Here is a 21,017-nt window from a genome sequence, read left to right as displayed (position 1 = left end):
GCAAGCATACAAACTACGACCAGGCTTTATTGCTCAAAATGCAAGCTAAACACAGCGTACATGAGGCCCCCAAGGAGACAGTGCAGACCCATGGGGGCAGGGTGGACCCTGGCGGCCCAGCCCCTCTGCCCCCGATGGCTGTTCCTCATGGGGAAGCACCTCACACCGAGGGATGGTCACCGACTCCAGGACTGCTTAGCTCTACTCGCTGGGAACCTCGGGCACATGTGGGAGGGTTTGGAGCACCCCCCCCCCCCGGTCCCCTGCTTCTAGGGCCCACTCAACACCCCACTTCCTGACAGGGTGGAGGTGCATCCTTCCTGGATCACAGACAGCCTGTCTCCTGCAGAAGGAGCAGGAGGATTGGGCCCAGGTGACCCCAAGTCCCACTCCCTGGGTAAGAATGAGCCAAGAGTGCTCCTCTTGGGAGGTAGACAGGTCTTGTTCACGGCACACACAGAACACACACAGAACACACACACACACTCCCGCCCGCCTGGAGAGTCTAGAGCTCACAGCCCTTTGAACCTAGTGCTTGTTTGAGGAAGGTGGTCCCAGCGGACACCTGAAGGCACGTGTCCCACCTGGCCGGCCACCACAGGGCTCAGCCTGGCCAGCTCTGGAAGGCAGCAGGGCCCTCTGCTGACCAGAAGCCCTCTGACATGTCCCCAGGGCAGTGACTGCTGCTCTCACTGTCCAACACTGACAAGCCCCCAGAGAGCTCCCTCTGGGAAGCAAAGATCAGGACACAGCCTGAGGGGGGTTTCAACAAAGCAGGGCTGGGGCTGAGCTCCAGCTGTGAGCAGGCACAGCCAGGTCCTAGGGGAAGAATGGGCGGGAGCTGGGCCCCAGAGGGAGACTTGTCCACACCAGCCCGTCTCTCCCCAGTGCCCCCCGGGCTAGGCCAGGCCCCGTTGGATGGGCCTAGCAGCTGGGGGGCCAGTCTGGGGAGCAGAACGGCAGCGGGCTAAGGCAGACACACGTAGGGGACACAAGTAATGACGGCATGGAGGGTGGCCGGGGTAGATGGCGCACATCCCGGGTAGGGCTGCTTCCTTGGGCCCTCTGCATAGGCCTTGTTCCCTGATGGCCTGGCACCTGGAGCAGTGGGGACAGCTTATGGTGGTGGAGGCAGCTGTGGTCTCTGCCCAGCTCTCAAAGGCAAGAAGCTCCCCGAGGGCACGGTAGGGGGCAGGCCAGCAGGAATGCTGGTGGGTCAAGCTTAGCCCTAATAACCGGGTTTGGGCCACGGCTAACATGGCAGGACCGCATCAGACAGGCGGACAAAGAGCCCCATGGGACAGAGGAGAGCCTGCCCTCCCCAGCTGCTTAGCACCAAGGCCCTGGGGGTTACGGGGAGAACCTGGGAGCATGGGCCAGGCCCGTGAGAAGTCCCTGGAATGGCCTGTCCAAGGTTCCAGGGAACTGAGACAAGTACCCAACTGTCTACCCGCTGCCAAAGCTGCTGTTCTGGGTACTCGAGGAGCATCCTGGGAGTGCTGTGGGCTTCCACAGAGAAGAGAGAGATCGGGAGGGGCCTGGGCAGTGGTAAGAGACCCTGGGCAGCAGGGCACAGCTCTGTCCCAATGGCAGGTGAACAGAGGGGGCCCAGGTGGCTCAACCTACAGGGTATGTTCCTGCCTGGAGAGCCAAGAGGAGGCTCCCTCTGACCAATGCCCAGGCCCGGGTTGACGTGCCTCCCATCTGAGCACAGGCCCAGCATCTCCAGGGGAAGTTCCTCCCAAGCCTTCAGCAGATCCCCGGTGGTTCTGCTAGTGCTGTAATTCTGGAAATGTGCACAGCAGTCTGTTTCTGGCCAAGCCAGGCCAGCTGTGAGAAGTGGAGCCAGATGGGCTGTCTGCATAGCTACTGCAGGCCCTTCCTCCAGTCCTGTGGCCTGGGTCACCCCTGAGGCTACCTGCTGTCCCTGCCAGTCTCCTTGCTGCTGGCTGCGGTCCAGGGCCAGGAGATACCAAGCTATAGAGAGGAAAAGACAGAAGAGGACTCCAGGTGTAGGGACAGGCGTACAGGGACTGCTGGGAGCCAGGCAGGGGCTCCTCCTCTTCCAGGCTGTCCTTCGGGGTCAATGCTCCAGGCCTTGTCCTTGCAGGATGTGTCCACACAGAACCAGAGGGCGAGCGGGAAGCTCACATTACAGCTCCCCCTCCAGGGTGTCCGTGAGTTTCTCCTCATCTGCCTGCTGCTTCTGCTGCTGGATCCTGGCATAGGAGATTGCATCACCCCTGGGAGAGAACGAGTCCACATCACAGTGAGGACAGACCCCAGGCACACAGCCCTCCCAGCCACCACCAGATTCCTGGCCTGTGACCAAAGCATGACCTGCAGAAGAGACTACTGGGCCTCTGGTTTCCCCAGAGACCCTGTTGCTACGATGGCACACATATCACCTCTAAGAGTGGCACAGGCTGCCTGGGATGGTGGGTGGAGAAGGACTGAGAGTTGCAGTCTTGATTCTGAGGGCAGAGGAAGAAGCTCCCCCAAGCCAGACTTGCCATCCCCACTATCAGCTGCGGCAAGGTACAGCCGGGCCACCAGAAGCCCATGAACCCTCTCGCTCTCATTCCCTAGAGCTGAACACCCTGGGAACACTGACAAAAGTCACTGACAACCTCTGTGCCTCAGTTTCCGCAAACGGCTAAGGGGGGCCTGTCTCTGACCTTCCTCCCTGAGAGACTTCAGATTCCTCCCAGGGGCTGGGAAAAACATACGTACTTTTTGCCCAGAGCAGACAGCCCGTACAGTACCCCGGTGGCAAATGCAATGGCGTTGCCCAGCAGCGTGGTTAGGGTCAGGCTGATGACAATGGGAATGATGGCCATCCTAGGAGAGAGGCAGAGGTCAAGGGGGTACCCCCATCCTGAAGCTGCCACCCCACCTCCAGGCTCCCCAGACCAACCCCGGCCCCCTTCCCAGACAGCCAGGTACAAGAAGGGTCCCTAGAAATCAGTCTGGACATAGGTTCACCAGCAGGCTTCAGAAACACCCATGCACCTGTCCGCACAATTCTCTGTATTTTCTGGGGAGAGGACATAAAGCCTTCATCAGATCTTTGAAAGGGTCTGTGGCACACAAAGGGTGAAACAACCCTGGGACAATCCACCCTCCCTGTTCCTAAAACAGTTCACCCTCTACTGGCTTAGCGACTGGCAAGTTCCTGAACTCCTCCCTGTTAACTACACAACACAATGCCCGGATCAGCAACATCAGCACCAAACATATGGTAGCTCTTCATGCTGCAGAAAAGCCAGCCCCGTCTCACTAAGAAAGATCCCAGAGCTTAAGCTGCAGAAGGCGTGGGGCTTCCTAGTTGCAAGGTTCCCAGCAGGAGCAGCCCTGGCTCCATCTTGTCCCCTGACCACAGTCTGGTGCCACTTGGTGGCAGGTGTCCACTCGGGCTCCAATGTCTCTAGGGCTGACTCCACACGCTGGCTGGGATTCCCAGACCAGGGGCAGTGGCTAGGGTGAACCAGAGGACCAGCACTCCGTCCTGTCGCTTCCCTGGGCCAGGCTGCCTCCCCAGCAGCCCCACCTGCCCTCACACACCCTGTACACAAAGAAGGTCAGACTGGGCCACCAGACTGGCCAGTCGAATTCCACCTGACTTTCTATCCAGAACAGACAAGTAAGTGATCGTGAGGTTTTACTGTGGTTATAAAATCTCTAAGTAAAAGCATAATAGAAATGACACACACACAAGAAGAGCACAGAGGAAAATCTTCTGTCAAAACAAAGGCAAACCAGCTGAAAAAATATTTGCAGGAAATATAACAAAGGATTAAAAAATCTTCACTGCAGGAAATGTAGGAACTTGCAACGTAAAACAGTAAGATGCCATTAATGAATGTCTCCCATTAATAGGTAAAAAGTAAATTAGACCATTTTCAAAAAAGAAAATGCAATTAGCAAAAACATTTGGAAGAACAGGTCAGTTCCTAAACAACGGACACAACTGTAAAACGGTGCATGGCCCCGGGAGGGTTTGGGCCATGGAGGTGGTGGAAATGCTGAAAACCTTTTTGGAAAGTAGCAGTCACGTACTGAAACCTTTTCAATGACTGTGCTCTCTGACTTCATAAGTGCATACCTGGAAACATATCTCAAGGAAAGCATCACAGAAAACGTGTTGGCACATCACTGTGTATTTGATTTGCACCACAGTTTGGAACTTAAGAAAAGCACGACGTCCACAGTGGAATGAGTATTCCCATCATTAAAAGTAACCTTATAAAGCCTTTGTGGTAGTACTGAAAGTGAGTGTTTATATCACGATATTAAGTGAAAAAAAGCAGGATACATATTTACTTAGGATGGAGCTAACTGTGTAAGAAACAGGTTTATTATTTTTTATTTTTTTAAGATTTTATTTATTCATGAAAGACACAGAGAGGCAGAGACACAGGCAGAGGGAGAAGGGGAGGCTCCCTGCAGGGAGCCTGATGTGGGACTCGATTCCAGCACCCTGGGATCATGACCTGAGCTGAAGGCAGATGCTCAACCACTGAGCCCCCCAGGTGTCCCAAGAAACAGGTTTAAAAGGCTCCCCATGCAGAAGTGGACAGAGACCTAAACGTTCCAAGCAATGGGGCTTTAATATTTTCCAAATCATTTTTAATGAATGTATATCTCTGTTAGTATTTTTAAAACACAGTTCTTAAAAATAAAGATCAAGGGCCCCCTGGGTGGCTCAGTGATTGAGCGTCGGCCTTCAGCCCAGGGCACAGTCCTGGAGTCCCAGACATCTTGAAATTGGTTCAACCTCATGACTCAGGTGGGCAGTGCTGTGTACCAAATCTGTTGTCAGAAGTGGGAAAATCAGGGGTGCCTCAACTGTTCAGCAGTTGAGCATCTGCTTTCGGCTCAGGGCATGATCCCAGGGTCCTGGGATCGAGTCCTGTATCGGGCTCCCCACAGGAAGCCTGCTTCTCTTTCTCTCTGTCTCTCATGGGTAAATAAATAAAATCTTGGGGAAAAAAAGAAGTGGGAAAATCAAAGGAAAGCCTATTGGAAGGTGACGGTTTCTGTTCTGCAACCTGCCCTCATGTCAGGGCACCTGTAAGGACAGTACTCTCTCCAAAGGCTGCCCACAGACGCGTCCTGTGGACCTACCAAGATGTACTTAACAACTCCTCGAGGCTGGGCCAGAGCTGCAGGCACACACTTCTCTCTGACGCAGCCCAGGGCAGGGCTCCCGCCCCTCACATCTGCAGCGCAGGTGACTGCAGCGCTGAGCTCACTCCCCGGCCGCTGCACCACTGGTCCCACTTCACAATGGCCACCATTGTGGCGCAGAGGACCCTGCACCAGGCTCACCCAGGCCCATCCTCACCAACAGCCCCGCATGCTGGCTGCTACCCATCGCCTGCCCTTGGGGTTCCTGAGTTTGGGGGTCAGCCTCCGAGCCGTCCCGGCCCCTGGGGCCCCTCACCCGCAGTAGAAGACAGCCTTCTGCCAGGAGCGCAGCCGGTCCACCTTCTCCGCCACGGTGTTCGCAAACTCAATGAACTGGCAGCAAAAGGGTGCCTCGCAGAGCAGCAGGATGAAGGCGTTCATGCTGGAGGGCAGGGAGAGAGGGTGGCAGGCTGACGGGCCTGGAGAGCAGGAGGTCCCCAATGGCCCCCCACGGCTCCTCTTGGGGCCTCTGCGGAACCGCTGCCCACATGCCAGCCTCCCTAACCAAACTGAATGCTCCAGAGGGAGATTCTGGTCTTCCCTTTATCCTCCTGTATTTGAAGGAGACAAGACCCCCTCCATCATGGCACTGCTGTCAGTAGCACTTTGCAGAGCGTGGACTGCCACTCAGCTACTAGCATGATCACTGCTGTCACCCACAGGGCCATCAGCCCTGGGAAAGCTGTCCGCAGCAGCGGCTCACCCACTGGGACAGCCCAGAGTGGGTCAGTCCGTCCACAGTCACTGAAGGCTGCCCCTCACAAAGCCCACGTAGGGAGGAGGGAGCTTAGCAAGCCCTTTTGTGCAGTATTCTTCCCCTGCCACCCCCTACCCCGGCCCGCCTTCCTATATTCGGGCTGGGAACAACTAGGGCGTGGGGACTGACTGAGGGTCTGCTCCAGTCTTCGTGTTCTCCACAGCTGGGTCACCGTCACAGACACTGGGCCCTCATGACCTACAGAGAATCAAGCTGAGGGTGCCCCAGGTGCCCACCTGAGCCCCAAGCAGGGACTCTGCACAGCCCACACTCGCCCTGGCTCTCCCTAGTCCTCCCAGCCCTTCCACACCCAGCCAGCCAGTCTCCTGACTCTACCCACTGACGCCTGGGCCCAGCGCCTTGACCCACCCCCATCCCTACTGCCTGTGGCCAGCACAGGCCTCTGGGCCCCACCACAGCAAGCCTCACCCCTGGCCTGAGTTCTCTGAGGGCAGGGCCCCCCGTCTATCTCTGTGCCCCTCCCCGGCCAAGTCCCATACGGGCACAGGCACTGCTTGGTGCACAGCCACTTGGCGCATGCGCTGGGTTGGTCAGATGCAGCCAGAGCTGCACTGGTCAGGGCTCACCCCTGCGTTCCCTTCCCACGGGATCGAGGTATCCTGACACGAGGTGGGCAGGGAATTCATCTAGGGCATTCTAACTACCTGGTCCCACACCAGCTCTGACCTGCCCTGTCTGTGGCTTGCCCACCTCCCAGCTGGAGCTCCTGATCCCAGCACCTGACTCCAACCCCACCAGACACCAAGCCTCCAACTCAGCCCTTGACTGGCTCTGATGGCTCCCAGAGCTCCCAGAGGCCAGGCCCATGGTAGTGGACATGGTGCCCGCAAAGACTGGCTCAGTGGGCACTCGGGAAATGTTTGTGACTCTGGCCCTACAATAAAGGCCTGGGTAGGAGCCTTCCAGGGCCCGGCCCTAATGAGAATCAGAAAAACCGAACATGGCAGGGTATGAAGGAGGTGAAGACCTGCCCGGCGACCAGAAATCCACATGCCCCAAACCCCACCGGGCAAGACAGTAGGTCACAAGGCTACTCACATCATCCACACGCCGGCCGCGATGTTCAGAGGGTGGATAGTGACGCAGTTGAAGAGGCCCGAGATGGCACAAGCTTGGAAGCGAGACAGGAGCAGGAATCAGCGGGGAAGAAGGGACAGAGCCTGCCAGGAAGGATTCCTTCCGACACCCAGCACTTGTTTCCCCCCCGCAGAACCCGCAAGCCTCCTCTCTGCCAGCGGACACAAGTGGGACCAATGTAACTGCCCCACACCCCAGGTGAGGATGCAGGCTCAGAGAGGTGAAGCAGCTTGCCCCAGGCCCCAGAGCAAGTGTGCGTGCAGCTGGAGGCTGGTGGGCTCAGAGGGCGTGTCACCCTCTGTCCAATCTACCACTGGGAGGGCTGGCCTCTGAACCCCAGCTGAACCCCTACCGACCTCAAGGTATTGAGGATGAAGAGAGAGAGGAGTCTAGGGGGTTCAGGTCAGGCAGGCACCACCACTCACAGGATTAGCCACATAAGAAGCCCTCTGATGCAGGAAACATGGATTGGATTTTGGTTGGGTCAAGGGCTGCCTTTCCTCTCTTGGAACAGAAATTGGGATCAGGGAGACCTGGATCACCACACCGGCTGTGACCTGCACACCAGCTAAGGAACCCTGGGGATGTTCTTGTTACTTTTGTAGGTCCGTTTTCTCTCCTGCACACAGGCAAGTGCCACAGCCCAGCCCACAGACCCCTGGAATATCAGGCCCTGAGGCCCCAAATGTGGAGCCTAGCCCAGGGCTTCTGACTGTGCCCCACAGGCAGGGTGTGCCACACTCGCCTCCACCTCTGCACACAACCAGCTGCCTCTGGGCCCTGCTTCACCCAGAACTCCCAGAGCTGGCCAGACACTTCTGGGCCCTGGCTCCCAGCTGGCACCCAGCCTGGCACCCAGCCCAGCACCCAGCTGGGGCCTTAGCTGGGGTGGGGCTGGAAGCTCGGCACTCAGGCAGCAATTAGCAACCAGTTCATTAAACTTGCAGCAGCTCCTCTGCACTTGATCCCTGACTGGCCTGGAATTCTCGGGCTGTTTTCCCTGGTAACCCAATGCAGACTACCCGTGGTGGGAGAGGAAACCAGATGAAGTGAGCCCAAACTGCAGAGGGACTGCCCTCGTGTGTCCCCAAGGTCTCCTAGAATGACAGAGGTATGTTCTGCCTACTAAGAAGGTGGTACTCCCCTTGGACATGGCATGTATGCTTTCAGGCAGCGAGGTTCCCCAGGGCCACAAATGTGAGCACCCCCAACACAGTCCTGCTTCTGCCCTGATTTCAGCTGGGCCTGGACTCACCTGACAGAGGCCTACACCTGTGGCAGCTAGCAGTTCACCTCCAGGGCCCACCCTCCCCCCACCGTCCTGCGAACAGCCAACCTTGGGGGAGAACCAGGTTTCAACCCAGACAGAAGCTTCAGCCAGGAGTCCTAGGACAATCTAGGCTGGAAGATGTCCGTCCCCCTGAAGTTTCCAGTTCTTGCTAAGTGAGGGAGGCATCCTGTACAGTCCTCTTTGATCCCAGGCTATAGCTTCTGGATGACTGTCGGGACCCAGAATAAATGCCTCTCCAAGACGCCTGCTGACGAGGAGGGCAACCCTACACTGAAGAGACCAGCCAGAGTGCAACCCTTATCAGAATTCCTGTTTCATCCCTAAGCTTTTTTTATTTAAAATTTTGTTTTTGGGCAGCCCCGGTGGCGCAGCGGTTTAGCGCCACCTGCAGCCCAGTGCGGGATCCTGGAGACCCTAGATGGAGTCCCACGTCAGGCTCTCTGTATGGAGCCTGCTCCTCCCTCTGCCTGTGTCTCTGCCTCTTTCCCTCTCTCTCTCTCTCTCTCTCTCTCTCTCTCGGTGTGTGTGTCTCTATGAATGAATAAATAAAATCTTAAAAAAAAAAGATTTTGTTTTTAAGTGATGTCTACACCCAACATGGGGCTTGAACTCATAACCCCAAGATCAAGAGTCTCACATGCCACCAACTGCACCAGCCAGGTGTCCCTCATCCCTAAAACTCTTGGGTGCCTTGCACTCTACCCCGTGCACACAAATACCTTACGTGGTATTTACATAACAACCCCTGCCTCACAATCTTCGAGTGAAACTGACATTTGAGAGCAATGGCATGAGCTTCTCCTGGTGCTTCATCTGTAGCCCCAACACCATGAAGTCCTGGGGTGACCCAGGTACCCCACTTTGAGAGGCACAGAACTGCCTGAGGACCTAGAGAAATCAGCAGAAACGGTGAATCCAAGACAGTGGGAGGGTGACGGCCCACAGGCCACAGTCGGAACCCTTCCTTTCTACCCCACTGACCACTGTCACTCCCTCCAGGCCCCCCTACTCTGATCTGCAAGGAAAATAGCTAACCAAACTGGAGAGGGTCTTATCTAAGGCCTGACCTCAAACCACCAGTCTCTCCTCTGGAGGCAAAAACGTGCTTGCTCTGACACCAGTGACAGGGACGCAGGGGCCACCTCTGGATAAGGGCACGCCCTGCCTGAGCCGCACACTCCCACCTCGCACTCCCGAACTTCCCGCATCCACCCACCCGGCAGGGCTGCGGGACCTGCAGGGGACCCTGAAAGGTGTTCCCCCGGCAGACTGGATGGGGGTCTGCCCCGCCCCACCCTCTGTGCCAGGTGCCCTCTCGGCTCCAGCAATTCCCAAAGTTGAGGGCCACGGGAAGAGGAGAGGAGAGCGGACCACTCAGACGCGCCTCTGCCTTCGGAGAACCCGCCGTAGGATCTCTGCTTTACTTCCGTGGCAGGTCTGCCTCCTATTCGTGTTCCTTCGGGGAGGGGGAATGTGCCCCGGCGTCCCCGCAACTGGAGGTCAGGATGTGCGTCGGGGATGGCGCTGGGGGCATTGCGTCGGGGCGGGAGAAGCGGCAGAGCGGCCGGCAGAGGGATGGACGGGGAGGACCCCTCTCCGCCCGTCCCCTGGCACGTCCCACGGATCAACGACCGTCGCCCAAAGGTGAAGGCGGCTGCCGCCCCCACCCACGCCCCGGTCAGCGGGCGAAGCCGCGCCCGGCCCGGGCGCCATCTGGGAGGACCCGCCAAGCCCCGGGCGCAGGGACACGCGGCGGGGGCAGCGACTGGGCCGCGGGAGCTCGCGTTCCCTCCCGGAACGTCCCCAGAGCCGCCAGCCCCGCCCGGGGTCGCCCCAGCCTGGGCCGCAGGGCCAGTAACCATAGCAACCACCGGGCGTCCGCCCCGCGCGCGCCCCGCGCGCGCCCCGCAGCCCCCGCCCCGCCCCCAGCCCCTCCCCGCGGGGGCGCGCCCAGGGGCAGGACCCGGCACGCATGCGCGGTGGGCGACGTGGCCGGCCCCTCCCCCGGGCCGGGTACTCACAGACGGCCCCCAGTACCCCCGACAGGCGACACAGCCAGCGGTACCACCACGTCATGCCCTCGTCCTGCGCCGGCGGCGCGGAGCTGACAGCCGCCGCCGCCGCCCCGCCCGAGCCGCTCATGGTGCCGCCGTCTGGCGCAGCCCGCCGCCCTCACAAAGCGCTCCGGAGCCGGCCGCGTCGGCCCGGCGCGCTGCCTTGTGGGAGAGGCGGCCTCTCATTAGCATAGGGGGCGGGGCCCGCAGGGCGGGGGGCAAGGTGCGCCCGAGGGGCTCGTGCTCATTAGCATAGGGGGCGGGGCGGCGCGCCCCGGGCGCTCTCGGCGCTCAGATCGTCCCTGCTGGACGCGCGTCCCGGCCGGGCGGCGCGCGCAATTAACAGGTGCGCTGGGTCTGGCCCATTCTGGACTCCGCAGCCCCCCCCGCTCCTCCACCCTGGGTGGCAAAGGGGAAGACCGCTGGGATGGCGCGGCTCAAGAATGGGTCTGGAGCCCGACCGCTGCCCGGGAATCCAGGCAATGCCTTGGGATAGGTTTTCAAGCCAGATTGGACAGGTTTGGGGAAGGAAACGCTACTCAGACTGCACATTCCGTTTATTGGTAGAGAGGCTGGAGACTGCCTTTCCAGCGAGTCCAGTCCCTGCCTCCCACCGCCCAGCCTTTGACATGTTGGAGGAAGTCCTAAAGGAGATAGAGATTGGAGGGAATCCAAATTGGAGAGCATTCAGAGCCCAGAATCAACCCTCCGGGCCTCACCGGGCACCTAAGAGGTGCTCATAAATGTCAGGCTCCTTCCTTTCTCTTCTGGGGTCTGGAGGAGGCATCCCCCTGTGCCCACAGGTCACTGGAGGTATGTGCTCAGAGAGGAAGCTAGGGCTCAGCCCAGCCAGGTTCCTGCACTCTAGATTGGAGGGTCCAGTACTGGCCTCGCAGGCTGGCATGCGCCTCCAGGAAGCCCTGGCTAAACTCCATCTCAGCCTGGCTTCCCTCCGACTCCCAGTAGAGTGCCTGCTGCCCACGGAATGTCATCGTCTTCAGGCTGTGGATGTCCCGGATCTGAAGGGAAAGGGCCAGCCCCAGAGGGCCAGCCACAAATGATAACTAGCTAGCATTCGGGGAGCCTTTGATATACAAGGGATCATACAGTCAGGATCACATATAATCTTCACACAACAGCCCTATCAGGAAGGCACTGTTACTCTACCAGGAAACTAGGGTTCAGAGAAGTTATACTACTTCCCCAAGGATACACAGCCAGGGTGTTAGAGCTGGGATCAGAGCTCAGGTCTGTCTGATTCCAGAAGCCAGGCTGCCTACAACAGGGGAGCTAACACCTTGCAGAGGACAGTCCCCCATGAACTTTGTTGGGGGAGCCCGCTCTTCTGGAAAAGTTCTTTTGGGGTCTAAAATTATGCATTAGTCCTGGGCTAGCTGACAGTCTACACCAGAAAAAGTGTATTCCTATTTCACTCTTGTGAGGAGCTCAAGAAACATTTGTTGATGTACCTGGAGGAAATTCTCTCTCATTCTTTCACTAATGATTTTGGGGTTTTTGAGCAAACTCAGGGGGTCCTCTAGTAGAGTACTCCTGGCTCCCATCCCCAGAGACAGCTGTCTAGATTCATAGCAAAAGTCCGCCTGTTCCTGTCCCCATCCTGGCCTTACCAAGACATAGCTGGCACCGGTTCCTGTGCCATCAGTGGCCAGGGCATGGATGGCAATTCGGGCCTGTGGGGCCACATTAATGAAGATGCGGCAGCCCCCTGAGTTCCTCCCATCAGCACCCACGGAGGGGCTCACGATTTCCCCCCAGGGTCCGAAGAGCTGCATGTCACACTCTGTAGAGAGGAGCAGGTGGATGAACTGGATGTGGACTGGGTGTGGACCACCAGGGGAGCAGTGAAGGGGGAAAGTTTGGTGTTGTGGTCAAAGTCAGGTCTCATGTCCACCCATGTCACTGCCAGGCCCCAGCGAGGAAGGGCACAGCACACATGCTGGGACCTCATCCTGGGGTCGAGGAGCCAGGGGTGTCTTCCTCCATCTCCATGGGTGCCCTCTCTGCCTGGCCAGGCCAGCCAGTTAACAGTAGCGCCTACCCAGCCACCCTGCAGGGATGTGGGGGAGGCTCAAACACCTTGCCATACCTCGGTGGGGGGCTCCCGGTGCAGGCCGGCTCCTGTACCGCAGCACAACCCCACCTTCCAGCCGCACGCGGCGCTGCCTCACCACCAGCGTGTTGGTCTTGGAGCTAAAAGTCATGCCAGATAGCTTCCCGCACATCTTCTTCCACGTGAGCCTGTCCCAAAGCAGCAACACATCCCCTAGGAAGCGGCAGTGCAGTGAGGCTCCAGCACCCCCACTCCAGGTGTCCTGGGGTAGACCCACTGCTGTGGGCAGGGCCCTCCCACTTCCCGGCTGTATGACTCTAAGTCACTGGACACCACCTCAGTTTCATCATCTGGGGCGTCCCAGGCCAATCGCGTGATGGCCATGAGGATTATGCATGGAGATGCACGTGGCACATCTGGCCCCGAACGGGGTGGGCTCACGCTCACTGGTGCTTGGCGGCCTGGCACTTGCAGCACTTGCACACACGGCCCGAGACGTACCAGCACTGCAGCTGAGGGAACTCTCGAGGACTTGGAGGGTCACCACCTCACCCAGGGGCCGCCCAATGGCCACTGCACAGTCAGCCCGCCCTGGGCCTCGCATGTCAATAGTTCCCATTGGCTCAAGATGCTGCCGGCCACAGGCACCTGGAAAGGCGACAGGGGCCCCCGGTGAACAGAGCTTCTGGGTGGGCAGGGCATCCCTAGCAGGGTGGGGCCTGGAGTTTTCCATGCTGGGTGGGAGACAGGCAGGGGAGTGGCTGGCATCCTCCTAGGCCCAGCCAGACCATGCTGAGGGGAGAGAAGGGAGCTGCATGGGTCCAAGTGTCACCATCCAGGGCACAGAGCCGCTTCCAAGATGCTCCAGACAGAGGGAGGCAGCATATATAGTAGGGCCTGGCTTTGAGTCCCACAGACCTGGGGCCGACTCTCTGAAAACACAGGTTTCCTTCCCTTGATGATAATAAAAGTGAGTTTGCACCCTGCTGGTGGATACAGAGTGGGAGAAGAGGGCCAGCCCAGAGCACCACCTCCAGAGCCCATCCCTTCAGTTTAGCCGCACACAACCCAGGGTTCTGAGGGTTGCTCCGCAGGACAGCCCCAGGGGTCCCCACAAGGAGCTAGTCCCAGCTCTCCCAGTGGTGGTGCCTTTGCCCACCCCTCCTGCAGCCAGCCAACCAGCCACCCAGACAGAAAGGTTGAAGAACATAACTGGACTCAGCTGGGTTTTCCTGAGACCCAGGCAGAAGCCTCTGAAGCGGGGGTGCTGGGGATAGAAGGTGGGCCTGGGGCTGAGGCCACTCCGGAGAGGCACCAGCAGTGGCCTGGTCTGGAGCAGTGGCTTCCTCGTTGGGTGCTGGCCTGGGAGTCACCTGCCCACCACAGGGCCCGGCCCAGCAGCCCCGCACAGTGGCTGGCTTGTGCAAGTGCTGGCAGAAGTCAGCCAGCACAGGTGCCTGGGCCTGGGGTCCAAGGCAGGCCTTACGCCTGCGCTGTATGCCATCTCCGCAGGAGACAGAGCACTGCCAGGAAAGAGGAAAGGAAGCTGAGGCTGACCTTGCCAGAGGGCATCGGGGGCAGCGGTGACCACTGGCCAGGAATGATCCCATCTAATCTTTGCACAGCCCAGGAGGCAAGCATGTTTCTCCATTCCACAGGTGAGGAGACTGAGGCTCCCACCCTGTCCTCGTCTGAGCTCCCACCTCTACCCAACCTGGATGCCCAGAGTCCTGTGACCGACACCAGCGGTGGCTGGCTACTTTGCCTCTTCTCCCCCTCTACATCATGAGTGAGCTTACCCATCAGGAGACCTAACCTTATTTACCTTTGTCTTTCTAGTACCTTGTGAGGTGCTGGACACAGGACAACACCAGAAAAGCAAGGTGTGGAACAGAGTTACCTTCCCCTTCATCTTCTGGTGTCTCTGGACCTTGGGCTAGACCTGCCCCTTGGGTCTCAAGGCCCTGCTGTGTCTTCCATCTCTGGGTGCCCCAACGACCTCCTACCCCACTAGCCCCCTCCTTTCAGGGAATCACAATCAGAGCCCCCAGGGTTCCGTGTGTGAGGACCCTCAGCAGATGCACTTCCCAGCCCCAGCCCCAGCCCCAGCCCCAGCCCCAACCACACAACTTACCTGTGTCCAGGTGCTGACATGCCACCGGTAGGTGCAATAGGCGAGGATGCAGGGGATGCTGGCCTGAGGCCGAACCAGAGCCGCACAGGCTGCCCCATCCACCTCAATGTCCTGGCCTTGGCTGAGCTGCACACAGGCCACAGAACGTGTGGCAGTGCCAAAGCCACAGCTGGCTGAGCATGGGCCGAGGGACATGATTTTCCACCTGCAAGAAGAAAAGACCCAGAGTGCAGCCCTGAGCCCAGGAAGAGCGAGCCCTTCCTATCAATGGCTCACCATTCCTGGTTGGTGATTCCAAGTAACAGGGATGGAGGAAAACATGCCCCAGGAGAAGGGAAAACAAATCTTGGTGTGGGTCAGTTCTGCCCGTATTAGCTTGTAATCATTCAATGAATGATAACAGCCGACATTTTTTAGAGCTGAGACCGAACCCAGGGAGCCCGTGCTGGAGCCTGAGGCTCTAATGGTGACACTGTGCCACCTCCTGGCTCTGGGATGCCACCTCTCAAACACATGCCTTCCGTGGGCCTGACACTCTTCTAGACGCTAGGAAAATGGAGTGAACCAACCAAGCCTCCCACGCCACCCTTCAGAACACATATGCCTCTCCACTTCGGCACCACTGACATTTGGGGCCAGTGGTTCTGTCATGGGGGCCATCTGTGCAGTGTAGGATGTTCAGCAGCACCCCTGGCCTCCACCCACTCACCAGAGGCCACTAACACCCCCCCCCCATTCCCTAGTCATGACATTTAAAATGTCTCCAGACATTGCCACATGTCCCCTGGGAGGCAGAATAACCCCTCGTGGAGAAACCACAGGCTCGAAGGAAGAGACAGCAGATAGAGAAATAAATGCTAAATGGTAGAGTCAGGCAGTGCCGAGAGTCCTGAGGTAAGTAGGGTGTGCTGTTCAGGACTCCCCACCTCGCTGCTGTGGTGCTTTGAGCAGAGCCTGGTTGCAAGGATATCCAGAGAAGATGCATCCACACAATGGGAAGGTAGGCGCAGGAGCCCTGAGGCAGGAGCATGTGTTCCAGAATATCAAGGAGGACACGGCTACAGTGACATCCAGAGAGGAGCTAGACCTTATGCATGTCAAATTCCCATACAAGTCCCAGATAAAATCCCATATAAATGAATGTGCTGCATGGCCAAGGGACTTTAGCACAAGCAAAGAAGCCAAGAGACACTGGTGCGGGTGGTAAATGGACCACAGAGCTACGGTATTTAAAACAGCCTGATATGGGGATGGGGATCAATGGGGGATTGCGAACTGCAGAATCGGGTCAAAAGCCCTGACACAGATCCCAACACACACAAGGATCTAAGAAGACATGATAATGGAGCCGGCTGGGGGAAATTCTGTTAGCAATCTGGAGAAATAAAGTATGCTCCCTACTTTGCAACATACCCCCAAAGATATCATAGATGAGTTAAGGCTTCTAATTTAAACGAATTCTTATCTGGAATGGTGTATTTTTTTAAAGCCAAGGACATGAAGGAAATGTGGCAATAAAGCACATCTGTTAAACCTGGTGGTGGCACATGGGTGTCTGTTTGCCTCTTTCGATGATACAGAAAGGCATTTCATTGGTCAAAGTGCAAAACTACAAGGACGCAGCCGTGGAGCTGTGAACAAGGTGGGTGATTGTCTACTCTTCCTTAGGAGGCTCGGACCCCACCTCTGGACCTTGCTGGCTTGAGCTCTTCTGTCCCACACCCCAGCTGGGACCATCCTTGGGCTCCGCTGACACCCTGCCTTCTCCCAGGGAAGCTCTCCAGCCCTCCCCACACCTTCACCCCAATCAGAGCGGGCCATGCCACCTGCATTTTGTTGGAATGTCACCTCTGACACTTGGTACAGCCTGCCAGTAGTCCTGCTTCCCAAGGACTGCCTCCCTGGCCAGAGCCACCCTAAAATAAGCCCCACGGCAACTGGCCTGGTGTCTGCACACTCCAGGACCTCAGGCTGCTTCCCCAACACCTCGGGGCTGCTGACCTGGGTGGGCAGGGCTCTGGGCTGCAGGCTTCCTGCTGCTCTGGACGAGGCAGCCCCTGGCACTGGGTATCTGGCAGGATCTCCTCGTCCTCGTCCTCCCCGTGAGCCCGTGCACAATATAGCATCCTCTGCGCAAACCCTCCTCCACAGCTCACACTGCATGCGGCCAGCTTGTACCTCCACCTGGGGCAAACTGGAGTCAGGGGGGACCCAAGGGAACAGGGCTTCCCCTCATCTCCCCATACTGGAGAGGGTCTGGAGGGGTCCTTCCTCTGAGGGTCACCCTTACATCTCCATGGAGCAGCTGGGCACAGTGGACGGAGAACATTCAGAAGGGCCTGTTTTACAGACAGAAAGCTGAAGGCAAACTGATGTCTTCAAAGGTCAGACGGGGGAAAGGCAGGGCACCCCAGGGGGACTGCAAAGCTGTCTGTCTCCCCTAGGGATCCCAGCCCGGACAGGGCCTGGCCAGCACTCCCAATCTTCCTTCCCACTGTGTTTGCCACATCACACCAGCACCACCTGTCAAACTCTGTCTCCCTGTCTGTTTGATTTCTCTTCCATCTCTCCACTACCCCTGGTGTCTGGTCCAGGAGGGTAGGGCTGGGTGCTCACTGCTGCAGCCCCACTGCCAGAACCGCACCTGGGCATGGCAGGCCCTCAGTAAAGAGCAAGCAATGACAAGTGAACCATCGGCCACGTGTGCCCACAGCATCCCCCACAGCCTTCTAGGACACCGGTGTGACCCACTCTTGCAGGTGAGGGCACTGGGGGTCAGGAGCTTACAGGAAGGTGATGATGCCACCTCTAAGGATGCATGCCTAGGACTACCTGTCTCCTTGGGAAGGGGCCCACCTGGCAGGGCAGGGCTCTGGACTGCAGTCCTTGATGGGATGGGGCCTGGGGGCCGGCCAGCTCTTGGAGTGAGGCAGGGGGATGGGGTGGCTGTGGTCCAGCCCCACACAGTGAACATCAAGTGGCACCTGCCCCCACCCCCCCACCCCCGCCAAGGCCTGGGTCTCCCACCCACAGTAAGAAGGCCAGCACTCAATCAGAGGGTAAGAGTCCTTCCTCTGTAGGGGACCCAGCTGCCGCAACGCCCCCTGCGGCACTGAGGCACTGAGCCTCCCCACCACCACCACCACTCACCAAGCCGGGCATGGGGCAGCCTGGCAGACCTCCTGCCGGCTCCCAGGCTTGCTTTCCAGGTCACATAGCTCTTCCCGGACAGGGGTTCCCAGGGCAGAGTCCATACACATGAAGTTCAGCTCTGTCAGGCCTGCAGGGAGGAAGCAGGGACCCCCAAGCCCCAAGAGGAGGGTTCAATAAGAACTACAGGGGCCAGCTCTCTGGAGAGCTCTAGCAGAAAAGGCCTACTTGGGTTTGAGTCTTGACTTGGCCACTTACCAGCTGTGTAACCTTGGACAAGTGACTTAACCTCTCTGAGCCTCAGATTTTTCACCCGATGGTGCCTAACTTACAGGGATATTTATATAGATTTTTAAAATGGAGATACAAATTACCTGGCACATAGTAGGTGCTCAAGTGGTAGCTGCTGTTGTTTACTGTTATTTTATGAGAATTGCCATGTGAAAATCTCTTACCGTGTTTATTTTTTTTAAAATTTATTTATTTATTTTATGATAGTCACAGAGAGAGAGAGAGAGAGAGACAGAGAGAGAGGCAGAGACACAGGCAGAGGGAGAAGCAGGCTCCATGCAGGGAGCCCGACGTGGGATTTGATCCCGGGTCTCCAGGATCGCGCCCTGGGCCAAAGGCAGGCGCCCAACCGCTGCGCCACCCAGGGATCCCATCTTACCGTGTTTATAACAAATATGCTACTAGAGCTCGTTTCCTTGAACCTCCCCTTTAGGAGTATCCTCAAAAAAAGTCTCTGGTCTTGAGTCTAAACATGCACAAATTTTGGGACACCTGGGTGACTCAGTGGTTGAGCGTGCCTAGGACCCGTTTGGCTCAGGGCGTGATCCCGGGGTCCTGGGATAGAGTCCCACATCGGGCTCCCCACGGGGAGCCTGCTTCTCCCCCTGGGGAGCCTGCTTCTCCCCCTGCCTGTGTCTCTGCCTCTCTCTCTTGGTGTCACTCATGAAAAGAATAAATAAAATCGTAAAAAAAAAAAAAAAAAAAGAAAAAAGAAAAAGAAAGAAAGAAAGAAAAGAAAGAAAGAAAGAAAGAAAGAAAGAAAGAAAGAAAGAGAAAGAGAGAAAGAGAAGAAAGAGAAGAAAGAGAAGAAAGAAAGAAAGAAAGAAAGAAAGAAAGAAAGAAAGAAAGAAAGAAAGAAAGAAAGAAAGAAAGGACACAGCGTATCTTAAAAATCTCATTCCTCTGGTGTGGCTGCCAGGAAGCTCAGAGCTACTGGGGCCCTTCTCTTGCTGCTTTTCTAGATCTTGACAAATAGCTGAGTTTTGTTATCTTTTCTATCTTTCAGCCAAGCAATGAACAAGTTTACATGGTGGTCCTTACTCTGCCCCAACGTCCTCGTGTATTACATCATGTTCCTCCATAGTGTGGATTCTCTGTAAGCCAATTCACATGCTTTTTAGAACCAGGCAAAATGCAGACAGGGAAGAGCTCATGAGCCCTGGGCACCTCACCTTGACCACAGGAGGCAGAGCATGGCCCTGCCAGGGGGGTCCACATGTGTGTGGTGCGAGCCCTCAGCCCAGCACTTCCTGATGGGGATGTGGCCTCCTTCTCCTCCTCCAGAGACTGGAGGTCTGGCTGCAAGGGACAAGCAACAAGCTGGTGCATTCCGGCTTGCCCCCTCTAGATCCCTGAGCACCTGGTCCTCCCTCCTCCAACCCAATCTCTTCAGGAGAGAGCAGATGTGGTCACCAACACCCAAAGCCTGCCCCTCCCTGCTACTCCTTTCCAGGGAGGCATGCTCTGGCTACCAGAGGATGTCCTCACCCCACTACCCACCTAGATCTCTGTACTGGCATGAGTTATTGCTGGGGGGGCAGGGCTGAGGCTGGGGCTCAAGAGCCAGATTTGCAGGCACACTTGGCTCTGCAATCACTACCAGCCTCAAGGACACAGGCTTGGCCAGTACCCTTGTCTGCAAGCCCCAGGACACAGGCGGGACTGTGGCATGGTTTCTCTGTGTAGTGGAGAACTGGCAGCATTCTGACAAGGTCTGGGTCCCTGGCCCTGCTTGCCAGCTGGAGGGAAGGCTAGGCGGGCTTCCCAGCAGTCCCTGTGCTTTTTCCCTAGGTCCATCCTCTGACCAGGGGGATCCTGCACACAGTAGCACTGCAGAAGGACGGTCTTTGTGCTCTGGCCAGGAGGTCTACGGTAACCAGTGCTCCCCATTCTCCTGACCAGATATACCCCCAATAGCCTGGGTCACCCTCATGCCCGGGACACTCACATAACCCTGTCCCGGAGGACATGCCGTGGCCACACAGGGCTTGAGGGCAGGCAGCTTCTCATCTGTGGAGCAGGGTCCAGCCGTGGCCAGTGTCTCCAGGCCAGCTACCCTGTGCACACACGTCACATTCTGTGATGCCAGGTCTGCTCCACAGGCTGTTGTGCATGCATCCGATGCCTCCTGCCTAAGGATGGCACAGGACAGACATAAGGCCCTGCCTCTCATTGGGCTGTAGGTACAGCTTCACTCCTGGGACAGGAGGCAGTGAACCTACACCCTGGTGTCCAAGAGCTCAATGAGAAGCCCCACAAAGAAACAAAATCCAGAGGCTGCTCCCTAAAGTGCTGGATGAACTACTGCCAGCACTCCACTCAGCACCCCAGGGACAGTGACACAGGCCTTGATCCTCCTGCCATCCAGAGAGGAAGGTGGGCCTCCATCCAGAGAGTACCACCACTCCTTGCATCCAAGTGGGTGCTGTAACACAATCAGATCACCCAGATCAGGGATGGCCACTGTGTTTCGTGTGTGCCAACCCTGACAGGTGGTGGCTTCCTGCCGTGCTGATGCAGGAAGGGTCCTGAGGCAGGAGTGGGCCTATGTGGGAAAGGGTGAGGATTCCCAGGTCCGCCAAGGATGGGAGAGGGACAAGGAGCCCAAGCCATGCGTGTGCCACCAGTGATCTAGGCCAACCCTCTCCCCACTGGGGCCCAGGGAGGGAAGGGACTTGACCCGGTCACCCAGCCAATTAGTGGCAAATCAGAATAAGCCACTGTCAGCTTGGACACCGAAGGGATGGGAGGTGCCCTGGGGACAGCAATGGCAAAGTGACACATTGCTTTACATTTGTGGCTTCACTTGGTCCTCACAACCCCTCCTAAGCAGGGACTAGGGGGTTCAGAGAGGGAAATGGCCGGCCCAGGGTCTCTTGGATAGTGATTCTGAAGCTGGCCACTCCAGACCCAGCCAGAGTCCTGGGAAGAGGGGACACTCAGGGTAGGGCTCAGTGCAGGGACAAGCCCTGCCAGGCACA

At 57.5% G+C, this 21,017-nt stretch overlaps 2 protein-coding genes across 2 annotated transcripts in view; both read right to left on the bottom strand.

Annotated features, from left to right (window-relative positions):
- Positions 1–2: 2 nt before the first annotated feature.
- On the bottom strand, positions 3–10,533 carry CACFD1 (calcium channel flower domain containing 1). The gene is made up of 5 exons (XM_038548850.1): positions 10,358–10,533; positions 7,007–7,079; positions 5,447–5,572; positions 2,734–2,841; positions 3–2,243 (listed from the first exon to the last, which is right to left on the bottom strand). The coding sequence occupies exons 1-5, from the start codon at positions 10,476–10,478 to the stop codon at positions 2,153–2,155; spliced, it is 519 nt and encodes a 172-aa protein (XP_038404778.1). The 5' UTR covers positions 10,479–10,533; the 3' UTR covers positions 3–2,152.
- Positions 10,534–10,932: 399 nt separating this feature from the next.
- The window catches only part of ADAMTS13 (ADAM metallopeptidase with thrombospondin type 1 motif 13), a 28,186-nt gene continuing 18,101 nt past the window's right edge, over positions 10,933–21,017 (bottom strand). Inside the window, 10 exon segments of the mRNA NM_001242712.1 lie at positions 10,933–11,409; positions 12,019–12,191; positions 12,498–12,674; positions 12,963–13,109; positions 13,675–13,984; positions 14,596–14,800; positions 16,597–16,779; positions 17,746–17,875; positions 19,209–19,335; positions 19,985–20,168. Of these exon segments, the coding sequence (NP_001229641.1) occupies positions 11,224–11,409; positions 12,019–12,191; positions 12,498–12,674; positions 12,963–13,109; positions 13,675–13,984; positions 14,596–14,800; positions 16,597–16,779; positions 17,746–17,875; positions 19,209–19,335; positions 19,985–20,168 (1,822 nt within the window). The 3' untranslated portion in view covers positions 10,933–11,223.

The sequence above is a fragment of the Canis lupus genome, chromosome 9, assembly GCF_011100685.1.
Source record: "Canis lupus familiaris isolate Mischka breed German Shepherd chromosome 9, alternate assembly UU_Cfam_GSD_1.0, whole genome shotgun sequence".
NCBI classification, from domain to species: domain Eukaryota; kingdom Metazoa; phylum Chordata; class Mammalia; order Carnivora; family Canidae; genus Canis; species Canis lupus.
The sequence above is the reverse complement of the archived record's forward strand: the minus strand, read 5'-3'. Positions and strand labels throughout refer to the sequence as shown.